Raw genomic sequence first — 13,748 nt, forward strand, 5'->3', positions numbered from 1 at the left:
CTTAAATGTACATATACATGCATGTTGTAATTTTCTTGCAATAGTAAAATACAAATACCTTGCATCCATTCTGAATGAGCAATTTAAAGTGGTAGACACTCCAAACAGATCTCCATGCCTTTAAATAAAATTATTTTGCCTTTCAACTTTAATGTATAATTAATTCAGCACATTCAATGAGTGCAGAAAATATTTGCCTCAGCTTCAATTTGAAATGTAGAACATATATTTGCATAGAGTAGGTCACTTCTGGAATGGCTGAAGTGTGGAGGGGATTCCATCATCTCTAATTTATTGCTGCTTGAAAACAGATCTCAACTTCTATAAATACTGTGATATTGACATTGGTCAAGTTCTTACGACAACCACAATAAATGACTATACTCTAAAAACTAACACAGTTGTTAACCTTCTGCTGAGAAAGTAAGATATTCTGCAGTATACTTTGAGTTTATTTTTCTTAAAGAAGTCATAGTTGGCAAATATGAACAAAGGATAAGTCAAAACTTTAACCAATAGATTCAACAGGGAATTCAAAAGTAATTCTTAATCTGAAATGTGTTAAAAATGTGGAGTTAATTATTAGTAGTAGTCAAGTTGAAGAGCCTAAATGCACTTAAAAGGAAATTAGGTAAACACATGGGGGAACGGCAGGTTACATTGATGAGGTGAGAGGAAAAGCCTATTAAAGAGGCTCAGTGCAGACCATGAACATCAACATGGATTGGTTGGGTTGAATGGTCTGTTTCTGTGCTGTCGATTCTATGCAATAAGGCTGCCCAATACAATTTCAAGGACTTAAACTGTATACATGTGCTTCAAAGGGGTTTATAAAAACTCCAGGTAGCTTTCAAAAGGGAACTGGGTAACTAGAGGGCATAGGTTTAAGTGAGAGGGGAGAGACAAAAGTGTCCAGAGGGGCAATCTTTTCAGAGGGTGGCGAGTGTCTGGAACAAGCTGCCAGAGGTAGTAGTAGAAATGGGTACAATTTTGTCTTTTAAAAAGCAATTAGACAGTTACATGGGTATGATGGATATAGATGAATATAGGCCAAATGCAGTCAACTGGGATTAGCTTAGCTGTTTAAAAAACAAGTGCATGGACAAGTTGAGCCAAAGGATCTCTTTCCGTGCTGTAAACCTCAGAGTCCAAAGATGTGCAGGTTAGGTGGATTGGCCATGATAAATTGCCTTTTAGTTTCAGGGAGATTAACAGGCAAATACGTGGGGTTACAGGGATGGGACCTGAGTGGGATTCTTGTCGGTGCAGGCTGGGCTGAATGGCATCCTTCTGCACTGTAGCATTTCCATAGTTTCTATTTCATCTATTGGATGAGTCCAGAACCAGGGTGGATAGTCTTCAAATTGAAGCTCTGGCTAAGCGGGGGTATAGTCAGAAAATGTTTCTTTATAACAAAAGTAGTAGCAATCTGCTTTATTTTCTCTCACAAAGGCAACTGAGAAGTTTGTTAGTCAAGATTGTTAACAATTGGAACAAATGAGGTTAACATACAGATCAGTCATTGGCAAGAATTGTGCAAATAATAGTGTGAAATGAGAAAATGCCATGTAGATTATGACAGAGCGCATAATGTCATTATCTTTAAATTGAGAAACCTAACTGAAAGAAACCAATGCTCACAGGACAATACCATCATCAAAAAAAAAACCTCTTTCAGATTTTATAAATTAACACATTGTTGTCAAATCTCCCTGTCCCAACTAATATTTCTCCCTCAAATGGAACTGCAAAAACTAGTTGACTGGTCATTATTCTCACAGCTATTTGTTGACACTGGCTCTGTGAAAAGGTACTCAGTGTTTGCTTACATAAACAGCAGTGCTCGAGGATATACTGAGATGCATCCTTAAAAGTTTGCAGCAGAAAATTGAGAACACAAAGCTATTTATGTGCTTCAAAAGTACAAGTGTTTTTGATAGTTTTATCTGAACAGTCAGAGCTCTTTAAATGCAATCAACAGTTTTAAAAAAATCATGTTCTATCCTGGGTGCTAATTTTGTAAGCTTCTGATGCATTTACACTAACCTTAGAGAAATTGCTTTTTGAAATTGAATGGTAATGTAAGTCACCTATTTAAATCAGAGACGGTTCCTAGATTCAATGGCGTTTGAATTTTAATTTGCAGAGTGTATGAGGTGTGGATGCTTTGCCTTTTCTTGACCACTTGAGTATGAATGGAATTATCAGCTGCTGCAGTAAAAAATACACAGACTAAAAAAAGACACTCGGAATCACTTCCAACAGGAGATGCAATTACTTTTGAGAAATCAATGTAGAAATTTGAAATGGTTTTCTCATTAAGTTAAGAAATCATTTCAAGACTACTGAGAAGCACAATATGAAGCCTTCAATGTCCCAATATTTGAACCCAAGGTCATTTTTGGGGATAGTTATTACATTCATAGAATCATATAGTGGAGAGGACGACCATTTGGCCCATCAAGTCTGCACCAACCACAATCCCAACCAGGTGCTATCCCCATAACCCAATGCATTTAGACTAGCTTGTCCCGCTGACACCAAGGGGGCAATTTAGCATGACCAGTCCACCTAACCTGCACATCTTTGGACTGTGGGAGGAAACCCATGCAGACATGGGAGAATGTGCAAATTCCACATAGACAATGACCCAAGCCGGGAATTGAATCCAGGTCCCTGACACTGTGCCACCCAAAAATAATTTTGACATTGTAAGTATTCAAAGATAGGTTTCTGACAAAGATAAAGTTTTCCGATGAACAGAATGTCCACAAGAGTAACAATTTCAGTAGTTTATTGAAATCAAGCCTGTGTGAGCATTTGCTACCAGGTGGAAATAACACTATAAAGCCAGTTAGAAGCATCTCCAACCTTCAGTACCAAGTTAAGGTTGAGCATCAGCACTTGAGCTTTGCTTCTCTGGTAAAACTGAAGTCTTACTGAGTTACAGATTTTTAAAAAACTGTTAATGCTGAATTTATTTGATCAAAGATCCAGGATTTAAATTTGCAAAAAACATTTGTAATGTTTTGTAGCCTATGGTCCCATGTGTGGATCTGCAAGAATTTCCAGCAACAATGGGTTGGCACTAACTAGTTTTATCTGAGGCCATGGTTTTTAACCATGGCCAGAAGAATGAGAATTGTAAATTCAACTATTTCACAAAGAATTACCGGAATTCTTCATAGCAAGTGGAAGCTCAAGGCCAGTTAAAAGATGAATTGGAGAAGTACTTGAGAATTGTAAAACAAACAGAGAAAGAACAGAGAAATAGGATTGGCATAGATAGATTCAGTTAAAGAGCTAGCCCTAGTGCAGATGCTGTGGAAGAAAATGGATCTTCTGCAAATCCTATTGCTAGTTTGTGCTGTATGTGGAGTCTGGGGGATGGGGTGTGGCTTTCAGAAATTGACATTAAAGCTGATTGGTGTAAAATGAAGTGAGGGTTTGATAGTAAAAACAGAAATGCTGGAATTACTCAGGTCAGGTAGGATCTGTGGAGAGAGAAAATGAGTTAATGGCTTTCAGCATTTGCTATGTTTTGCTTTGTAAGGTTTGGTTAATAGAGTAGATGTTTTACTACATTGCTTAATATAATCGGGATAATTAGGCTAATCTGGCCCATGAGATTGTGCAAATGCTCTCCATGTGAAATTGAATTAAATGAGCAAAAACAGATAACAAACTATGTTAGTTAAGTGAAGCAATTGTTAGCTACTTAAATTTGAGGCTTCAGTTAATGTCTGGCTGTTTGTAATTATAACAAAATATGAAAGACATGCATAAGGCTTCCATAAATATTTTTTAAAGTTGGTGTTTTGAAAGATGGTATCCAAGTTTGAATAGTCCAACCAGTGCTAACATCTCAGCAAATAATGTGGAACAGAACTTATAAGAAATGGATCAAAGGACATACATAGAAGTTTGTACAAGAACACCAACTGTTTACAACATGTTTGAACAAAATTGGAGCTCTCAAGTAAGATAATAATGCAGAAATCAGTATCTCAGATTATCGCGAAAAACAGGTGTTTAGTGTTGCTTGAATGCAGAAACTTTCATGTATTTGCCACAATTAACTTTGTTCAGTACATCTGTTACTGATACTGTTATCAACTTTGTGATTTTGGCAAGTTTTTTCTTTGGTAATATGAACAAAAATGACTTGAAATATTCAGCAGGTCTGGCAGTATCTGTGGAATGAGAAACACCCTCACTCTTTTCACAAAGCAAGGATGTTCAAAGTTTGATTCAAATCTGGTAGATCTTCACAGGTGAAACATTAATGCTTTGAAATGCTTCTTCTCCTCTTCTACTCCGGATCAACTCCCCTACAGGGACCAAAAACAATTGCGCTAAAATTATTTAGAAACAGTTTGAGAGATCTGGAAAAACATATTTAAAAAGAGTAATGTGAAATCTAAAATAGATATCCAAACAGTGAGATGTCATCTGCATTCTGAGAACAAATAAAAGAGGCCAATAGATCTTAACAGCGTTTTTCCTAGTTGAACTTGGACATCCACTACGTACATGCTAGAGGAATGAAATCTAAGAAAATCTTCATACACTGACCAATGCGATTTTCTAAAATGGCAGGAAACGAATTTTCTATTCATCTGTAGAGGTTGACCAAATGAGATATTCCTTTGCCAAAATATTTGTATTTATTCTGTCACTCCGCATGAATGCAGGTCAGCATTGGTATTTACCTAAACCATCAAAATATCAATGATTTTCTGAGTGGGCCTATCACTCTTTTTTCCACTCGTTTCCTACAGAAAAGATTTGTAAACAGCTACTTTTGAATATGAGGTTTCTGAGGTATATTTACACCTTTTCTTAAAAAAAGCCATGGAGATTATGGATATGAGCTTTAAAAGTGCTCCTGTGGAGTATTTTTAAGACGCGGGTTGATGGGCTTTTGATAAGAGAGGGGATTAAGGGTTATGGGGAGAGGGCGGGAAAGTGGAACTGAGCCACGACAGATCAGCCATCATCTTACTGAATGGCGGGGCAGGCTCGAAGGGCTAGATGGCCTACTCCTGCTCCTATTTCTTGTGTTCTTGTGGAGTCATTTTTTTCAGTTAAGAACTGACTAATCTGAGCAAACATATTAATCCAGAATGGTGTGATAGTAACAATATTATGGCTGTCAGCACTCACTTATTATGGAGCAAATTGGACAGCTTCCGCACATATGCGGTTAAATACGGAAACCCGAACACAGTTTCCAGTGGAGCCCTGCTCTCCACAAGGTGCACTTTTCAGTCTTGGCAGACAGAATAATTTAGAAATTATTGATATCGCATGAACTTCAACTATTTAGGAATTAGGAGTGAAAGGAGGCAACTCAGCCCTTTGCGTCCGCTCTGCCATTCCATATGATCATGGTTGATCTCCATCTCATCCCAACTCCACATACATGTCCCAATCTTTAATTTGCTTTCTATACAATGATACAAATATGATTTATATTCCCCGTTTTTCTGTAAGGGAGAATCTTTCAATTTAATTTGTCGATCAGTCTGTCTGCCCTGTTTCTGAACACCACGGGCTCCTTGAAGGCGGCAAATTGAAATTAATGCCAGAAAAGAGGAAACATATACAGAAGGTTGGCAAATATTTGTGGGCAGCTTCACAAAGTTCAGCAACGAGCACCATTCTATCATGACATATCACATAATTGATGCTCTATTAGTTAACTGGTTGTGAAATGGCTGCCGGGGTGGCACGATAGCACAACAGTTAACACTGCTGCTTCATAGTGCCAGGGACCCGGGTTTGATTCCCGGCTTGGGTCATTGTCTGTGTGGAGTTTGCACGTTCTCCCCATATTGCCTGGGTTTCCTCTGGGTGCTTCTGTTTCCTCCCACAGTCTGAAAGAGGTGCTAGTTAGGTGTGTTGACCCAGGAGAATTTCACAGTAACTTCATTGCAGTGTTAATGTAAGTCTTACTTGTGACTAATAAATAAACTTTAAAAAACAATAAAGCGTCCTAACTATTTGTAATTGGCGTTGTTTTATGAAGCATTTTCTTGGTCTGCCTTTGAAAATATAAAAGTCACAAATATTCAATTTAGAACAAAAGCTAATATTGTGTAATGCTAAGTTACAGTTATATGTTGAACATATGGAAAACTCCCAATGACAATTTCAGCAACGAATGGCATCTGTGTACTTGGAGGGGATATTTCATGCAGTACCATAAACCTTTAACAGGGATATTTACCCGACTCTTCAGTAATCTTCTTCAGAACTGTCATTAGCACTGGTGAAACTACCATATTCATCTATGCAGGGTTCCATTATTACTTGTTGTCCCTTGCTTCTAAAATCTATCAGCACAGAATAAGAGGGAAAACTATTGCATGTGTAGAAACAATTTTATCAGCATAAAAATATTGTTTGTTTATTCCACATTTAAACATTTTAACAATGAAACTACAGATACTGATTCAAAGCCCATTTGTTTTCCCCTACAGTTTCTCAAATGTATAAAATGTCTGATTAATCTGAGTGGGAAACAATCAGTCAGAAGTAGGAAAGACAATTTGCTGACTCAAGGACAAAGATCCATTCTGATATATCCATTTATATTTCTTTCAGGTATTTGTTGTGTCCACTCTCATCTGAGCAGTCAATACAAGAATTTGCATATTTAGTGGTGTTCAAAAACAACTGGTTCTGATACCACTATGTATGGAATTGGTTAGCTCAGTCAGTTGGACAGCTGGTTCATGATGCAGAATGACACCAACAGCATAGGTTCAATTCCTGTACCAGCTGAGTTATTCATGAAGGCTTTGCCTTCTTAACCTTATCACTCGCTTGAGGTGCGGTGATGCTCAGGTTAAATCAGCACCAGTCAATGGTCCCCTGGGACTGTGGCAACTCTTGTGCAATTCCACAAAGAACAGAAGTCCTATCTAATTTTGATGAGAATTTGCTTATTCAGAGCCTCCCTGCTTATCTGTTCAAATTTGAATTATAGAGGATTACCAGTGTGGAAACAGGCTCTTTGGCCCAACTTGTTCATGCCACCCCCATTTTTTTGAAACGACTAAGCTAATCCCAATTGCTGCAACTGTACAGGGCATTGGTGAGGCCACAATTGGAGTACTGTCTGCAGTTTTGGTCGCCGCACTTGCGCAAGGATATTTTGGCCTTGGAGGGATTGCAGAGGAGGTTCACTAGGCTGATACCGGAGATGAGGGGGTTGGACTATGAAGAGAGACTAAATAGACCGGGTCTGTACTCGGAGTTTAGAAGGATGAGGGGGGAAATCTTATAGCGACGTATAAGATAATGAAAGGGATAGATAGGGTAGAGGTAGAGAGATTCTTCCCACTCAGAAAGGACAACAGGACTAGAGGGCACAGTCTCAAGATAAGTTGGGGGGGGGGGGTTGCAGTTTAGAACGGAGTTGAGGAGGAACTTCTTCACGCAAAGGGTGGTGAATCTCTGGAATTCTCTGCCTGTTGAAGTGGTGGAGGCTATCTCGCTAAATATATTTAAGATACGGGTAGATAGGTTTTTGGTAGGCAAGGGAATTAAGGGTTATGGGGAGAAAGCAGGAAAGTGGAACTGAGCCACTTCAGATCAGCCATGATCCTAGTGAATGGCAGGGCAGGCTCGAAGGGCTAGATGGCCTACTCCTGCTCCTACATAAGAACATAAGAAATAGGAGCAGGAGTAGGCCAACTAGCCCTTCGAGCCTGCCCCGCCATTCAATAAGATCATGGCTGATCTGTCGTGGCTCAGTTCCACATTCCCGCCCTCTCCCCATAACCCTTAATCCCCTCTCTCATCAAAAACCCATCAACCCGCGTCTTAAAAATATTTAGCGAGGCAGCCTCCACCACTTCAACGGGCAGAGAATTCCAGAGATTCACCACCCTTTGAGTGAAGAAGTTCCTCCTCAACTCCGTTCTAAACCGCCCCCCCTTTATCTTGAGGCTATGCCCCCTAGTCCTACTACCGTTTCTGAGCGGGAAGAGTCTCTCCACCTCTATCCTATCCATCCCATTCATCATCTTATACGTCTCAATGAGATCTCCCCTCATTCTTCTAAACTCTAACAAGTACTTCTTATGTTCTTATGTAATTGCCTGCGTTTGGCCCATATCCCGTTATAGCCATCTTACCCATGTAACTACCTAAATGCTTTCTAAAAGAAAAAAATTGTACATGCCTCTACTACTACTCTGATAGCTTGTTCCAGACATTCACCACCTCATGTGAAAAAATTGCTCCTCTGGACCCTCTTGTATCTCTCCCCTTAAACCTATACCCTCTAGTTTTAGATGCCCCTACCTTTGGGAAAAGATATGACTATCTAGCTGATCTATACCCCTCATTATTTTAATCGACCTCTAGAAGATCAGCCCTAAACCCTCTATGCTCTAGTGAAAAAAGTCCCAGTCTGTCCAGTCTCTCCTTATAACTCAAACCATCGTCCCATAGCATCCTAGTAAATCTCTTCTGCACTCTTTCTAGTTTAATAATATCCTTTCTATAATAGGGTGACCAGAACTATACACAGTATTCTGAGTATAGTAACAATGTCTTGTACAACTTCAACAAGATGTCCCAACTCCTGTATTCAATGTTCTGACCAATGAAACTAAACATGCCCATTGCCTTCTTCATCACTCTGTCCACTTGTGACTCCACTTTCAAGGAGCTATGAACCTGTATCTCTCAATCTCTTTGTTCTATAACTCTCCCCAACGCTCTACCATTAACTGAGTAAGTCCTGCTCTGGTTCAATCTACTAAAAAGCATCACCTCACATTTATCTAAATTAAACTCCATCTGCCAACCGTCAGCCCACAATTGTTGAAGAATAGAAGATTACCAACCCAACAGGCAGTTTACATCAACTCATACTAATTAGTCTATAATAGTACCAAACAGCTCAGGCCCAGCCTACTAATGATAGAGACAGCAGTCATGGAAGCATCTGTAGCCAATGTAAGAGGTTAGCAATTGCATGTAATTTCAAAACTGCTGTCCTCTGGTTTCACTTCAAATATTCTGACTTCTGTTCTATGTACCATGATAAAACACAAAGTACTACAGTTGAGAAGGCAGAAGTAGTCTTGCACTGGGATTCAATAAAAAGGTAGGTTGTTCAATAACTATGAACAACCTGCCTTGTGATCCACTGGAGACTTGTTACTGGAGATTTAAGCACCAACCAATTAGTATCAATTGGTGTAAACTATTTAATTGGATTGGTATTCTGCTGTTCTTCAACAACCAAAGTGACTGACAAGCAGTTTGTCAATCCCCTGGTTCTAATGCAGTCAGCAAATTAAGGGTTTTCCTCCCAATTCAAAAGAGAAAAATGGAATTTTACACGGACATCTGGGTTAAACTACTTCAAACCATTCTCTAATCCAAACAACAAGCATTTCCCCACCCAAGTCTTACCCACAGAAGAATCTATCGGGGTAATGAACTCAAAACAGGGACTTGAAAACACCAACTCAATTTATTCTGTGTTGTGAATGCCAACTCAAAGGGCTGTTAACAGATCTCCGAATTATCTGTCTCAGAACACTGATGGGAAGGTGGGAGATGTAGAAGAAACATATCCAATAAACCAGTAGTTGTGTAGAAGAGTTAAAGGCTAAGTTATTCTTCTTATTGTAGTAATAGGATCAATTTTCTACACTTGTATCTTGAATTTCACTGTACCTGAATAAAAATATTTAGATTTTCTTTTATAGAAAATTCTTACCATTGTAAATTGGAAGATATACATCATCCATCACTTCCTCTAAATAGTCGAAATCAAAAGTAACATTTGGATTCTGAAAGAAAGTCCAGTCAAAACCCATATAATAATGATTGCAGTGGCAAGCAGTAAATGTAATCCTCTCAGTTTCCAAGAAACTAGTGTACTTAGTATATACAGCCCTCTGAATCTTGTTGCAAACATCATCATAGAGGCTCAAATAGAGGCTTTATACCCTTCCCCCAACCAGGGGGAAGCATATAAAGTTAAGCCATTTCAACATGAAAAGAACTTATTTCTGAAGTCTTATATTGTAGCCAGCATAGCAATAGTCTGGAATGAGGCTTCTTAATATGCAACAAAAGCAATATACTGTGAATGTTGGAAAGCAGAAATAAACAGAAAATGCTGGAAAACAAATCAAGTCAGGCAGAATTTGTAGAGGGAAACATTTTTCTGAAATGGTAACTAGTGAAGTGGTGGAGGCTGCCTCGCTAAATATTTTTAAGACGCGGGTTGATGGTTTTTGATAGGAGAGGGGATTAAGGGTTATGGGGAGAGGGCGGGAAAGTGGAACTGAGCAGCGACAGATCAGCCATGATCTTATTGAATGGCGGGGCAGGCTCGAAGGGCTGGATGGCCTACTCCTGCTCCTATTTCTTATGTTCTTATGTAACACCACTTAGATCCCCAGATTGCCTGGATCTGCTCTGTGTTTTCATTTCTTAATTATGTAGTTAGCTGAAGGCAAAAGGATGATATATTGGTAACATTAAGTGACTCAATTCAAAGGCTCCAAACCAGTTATCTGAACTTTTCTCCTAATTACAAATTTGACTTGCAAATGAACATACAAAAACAGGACAATTACTTGAGTGACTCTTGCTTTATTACAGTGCGTCTCGGATGATGTAGAATAGCTGTACTTTTTACAGCACACAAATTCCTGCCCCTCTCCCTATCTGTCTCAGTCTGTTTTTCTTTTCCACCCCCTTCTGTTCGAGCTACCCCAAAATCTAAGAAGTGGAAATAATGAAAGGGCAAAAGGACAAATTTTGATAACTGATGTAATTTCACATTTTGAGTAATTTATTTGTCAAAATGCACCAACTTCATATAAACTCGATGTAAATATGGATAAATATTTGCTGTTAATTAGTTCTGGTTGCGATAATCCTTCAGCACCTTATGCATATATTTTACACAAGTCAATGGCAATCTAACATTAAACTTGACGTCCACCAGGAAAATGTAGTTAACGAAAAGGACTTTCTGATGAACAACTTGAATAAATCTGGCCAGTTTACTTTAGGCTGCTACCAGCTTTGTGAAAAATGACCTGCTGGCATAAATTCAGACAGCTACGACTCACAAGAATGGTATCTTTCACATAAAAGCAATGTAACGAACAATAAAGCGTCTTCTCATACAACCTGCTTACAGATGCTCAGTTAGGTTTTTGCCGGGACTACGCTGATCCATACTACATTACAACCTCAGTCCAAATATGGACAGATGAATTCTACAAAGAAGATTTTTAAAACTAGATAATCCAACCAAATTCAAAAGCAGCCCTAAATTAGCAACTTCTTTTGGTAAAACTGAAACTTTGGAATAATTGAAAAGGGTTTCTGCATACAGTGTTTAGCAACAACAGATGCCTTACTTCAAAAAAACTAAATGATAAATTACAGCCATCTATTAATTTTGTTCCAAATTCTGCAAGTTGACTACAATTACCTTGAATTTCAGCAAACTGTTCCATTCACCTTTCTCTTCTTTGAACAGTGTAATGACAGGCTCTTCATTTTTAGTGACACATGAACACTTTTCCTCTAAAATACTACCTTGAAGTTCCAAATCCGCCATGTATAATTTGATACCGACAAAGGCACTGGAATAAATATGAAGCATCAGATAAAGATCAAAGACAGTAACTTTCTTCACAAGTAATCCAAACTCTAGCTGGTTTTTACCTGAAAACTACTCTGCAACGACCAAATTTGCATGAGTGTTCTGTAAAATTTCGCAACTTCACATTCAATATAAGACGGTCTTCCTTCTGATGCCACTTTACTTCTGGGTGAAAGCTACGGGAATATATGAAAAATTACAATTTAAAGTATAAAAATCAAGTTCAAAATTTTGCTTGAATTATGTAGCAATGTTGCACAACTAGGTTACAGATTTCAAATACTTAATTATCAATGTGGATAACCTTTTATGATCCATTGTTGATTGACTTTTTCCATCTTCAGGAACATCCACATTATCTGTGATTAGAAAATATTATAGAATATAAACTTTAAAATATCTTTTAATTGCTGTAGAAACTTTCTGCCAATTCATTTTTGTGTATGAATGCATGCACTCTATTGACACTAGCCAAGAAAACCCTCATGGATTGCACCTGTGATTGAGAACTGGTATTTCCAAACAAAATGGAAACTACCTCTGTTGTATGACATACCTGGATTTAATGAAATATTAAATAAAATGTTTTGTCATTCTAGACAAGCATGACATATGCATACAACAGCAAATGTACCTCAGGGGTAAGCAGGTCATACTGGCAGTTTCCATTTCTTCCACATAACTGATTCAACAGTTAAGTTGAAATCATTTTATTAAATTAGTTCTTAACTTAAAGAAAAAAAATCATTCATTGGGTAGGAGAATTGCCTGCAATGTCAATATTTATTGCCCATCAATAAATACTCAAAAAGGTAGCAAGTTGTTTTCTTGAGCGGCTGCAGACTGTGTGGTGTAGGTACATCTACAGTGTTGTTGAGGAGGAGCTCCAGGCTATTTGAATCAATGATAGTGAAAAAGCATTATATTGCTCTGACAGGATGGAATGTGATTTGGAGGGGAACTTGCAGGTGGTGTTTCCATGCATCTGCTGCTCCTGTTCTTTTGCATGGTAAAGGTTGCAGGTTTGGGAAATACAATAGAAGTAGTTTTGGTGACTGGTTGCTGTGCTTTGTTGCAGATGGTACACTGCTGCCACGTGAACCAATAATGGTGGTGGTGATGATTTGACTTGATTTATTATCGTCACATGTATTAGTATACAGTGAAAAATATTGTTTCTTGTATGCTATACAGACAAAATATACCATTATACAGAAGGGAAGGAGTGAGCGCAGAATGTAATGTTACAGTCATAACTAGGGTGTAGAGAAAGATCAACTTAATGCAAAGTAAGTCCATTCAAAAGTCTGATGGCAGCAGGGAAGAAGCTGTTCTCGAGTCTGTTGGTATGTGACCTCATACTTTTTGAATCCTTTTCCCGACAGGAGGAGGAGGAAGAGATTATGTTCAGGGTGCACAGGGTCCTTAATTATGTTGGCTTTTCCGAGGCAGACAGGGTGGATGGGCTGCCAATCGATTAGGCTTCTGTTCTGGATGCTGTCAAACTTCTTCGAGCAGTTATGAAGTTGCACTCATCCTTGTAAGGAGGCAAATTATTCTACAATTTCCAGCCACTGACTGGCTCATGTAACCACTATTGGCTCTTGTAGCCACCATATTTATGTGGCTGGCCCAGTTTGGTTTCTGGGTGAGTGACAACACCAGGAGTTGCTGGTGGGGGATGTCATAGAATCATGCATGCAGAAGAGGCCCTTTGACCCATTGAGTTTGTACCAACACGTGTAAAACACCTGGATTTCCCACTTAATCCCTTGTATCGGAACTTGGCTTATAACCTAGAATGTCATGATATACTAAGTGCTCATCCAGGTACTTTGAAAAAGGATATGAGGCAACTCGCCTTTAGCACCCTTTTCAGCAGTGCACTCCAGATCATCACCACCCTCTGGTTCCCTGAAATCCCCTGCCCCTCACCTTGAATTTGTGTCCTCTTATGGCTAATCCTTCAATTAAGAGGAACACCTGCTCCTTCTCCACTCTATGTTCCTCAAATCTCATATGCTGCGATCAGGCCACCCCTCAGTCTTCTCTGCTCCAAAGAAAACAACCCAAGCCTATCCAACCTCTC

General features: G+C 38.8%; 1 protein-coding gene across 1 annotated transcript in view; it reads right to left on the reverse strand.

Annotated features, from left to right (window-relative positions):
• Positions 1 to 3,367: 3,367 nt before the first annotated feature.
• Positions 3,368 to 13,748, reverse strand: part of tdrd12 (tudor domain containing 12) — a 110,388-nt gene continuing 100,007 nt past the window's right edge. Inside the window, exons 33-38 of the mRNA XM_080187222.1 lie at positions 11,964 to 12,018; positions 11,722 to 11,835; positions 11,486 to 11,639; positions 9,749 to 9,821; positions 6,233 to 6,338; positions 3,368 to 4,331 (exon numbers count right to left, since the gene is read on the reverse strand). Coding sequence (XP_080043348.1) covers positions 6,241 to 6,338; positions 9,749 to 9,821; positions 11,486 to 11,639; positions 11,722 to 11,835; positions 11,964 to 12,018 — 494 coding nt within the window. The 3' untranslated portion in view covers positions 3,368 to 4,331; positions 6,233 to 6,240. The remainder of the gene's footprint in view (positions 4,332 to 6,232; positions 6,339 to 9,748; positions 9,822 to 11,485; positions 11,640 to 11,721; positions 11,836 to 11,963; positions 12,019 to 13,748) is intronic.

Source organism: Carcharhinus amblyrhynchos, chromosome 4 (genome assembly GCF_965287045.1).
Source record: "Carcharhinus amblyrhynchos chromosome 4, sCarAmb.v2.hapA, whole genome shotgun sequence".
In the NCBI taxonomy this organism is placed as follows: domain Eukaryota; kingdom Metazoa; phylum Chordata; class Chondrichthyes; order Carcharhiniformes; family Carcharhinidae; genus Carcharhinus; species Carcharhinus amblyrhynchos.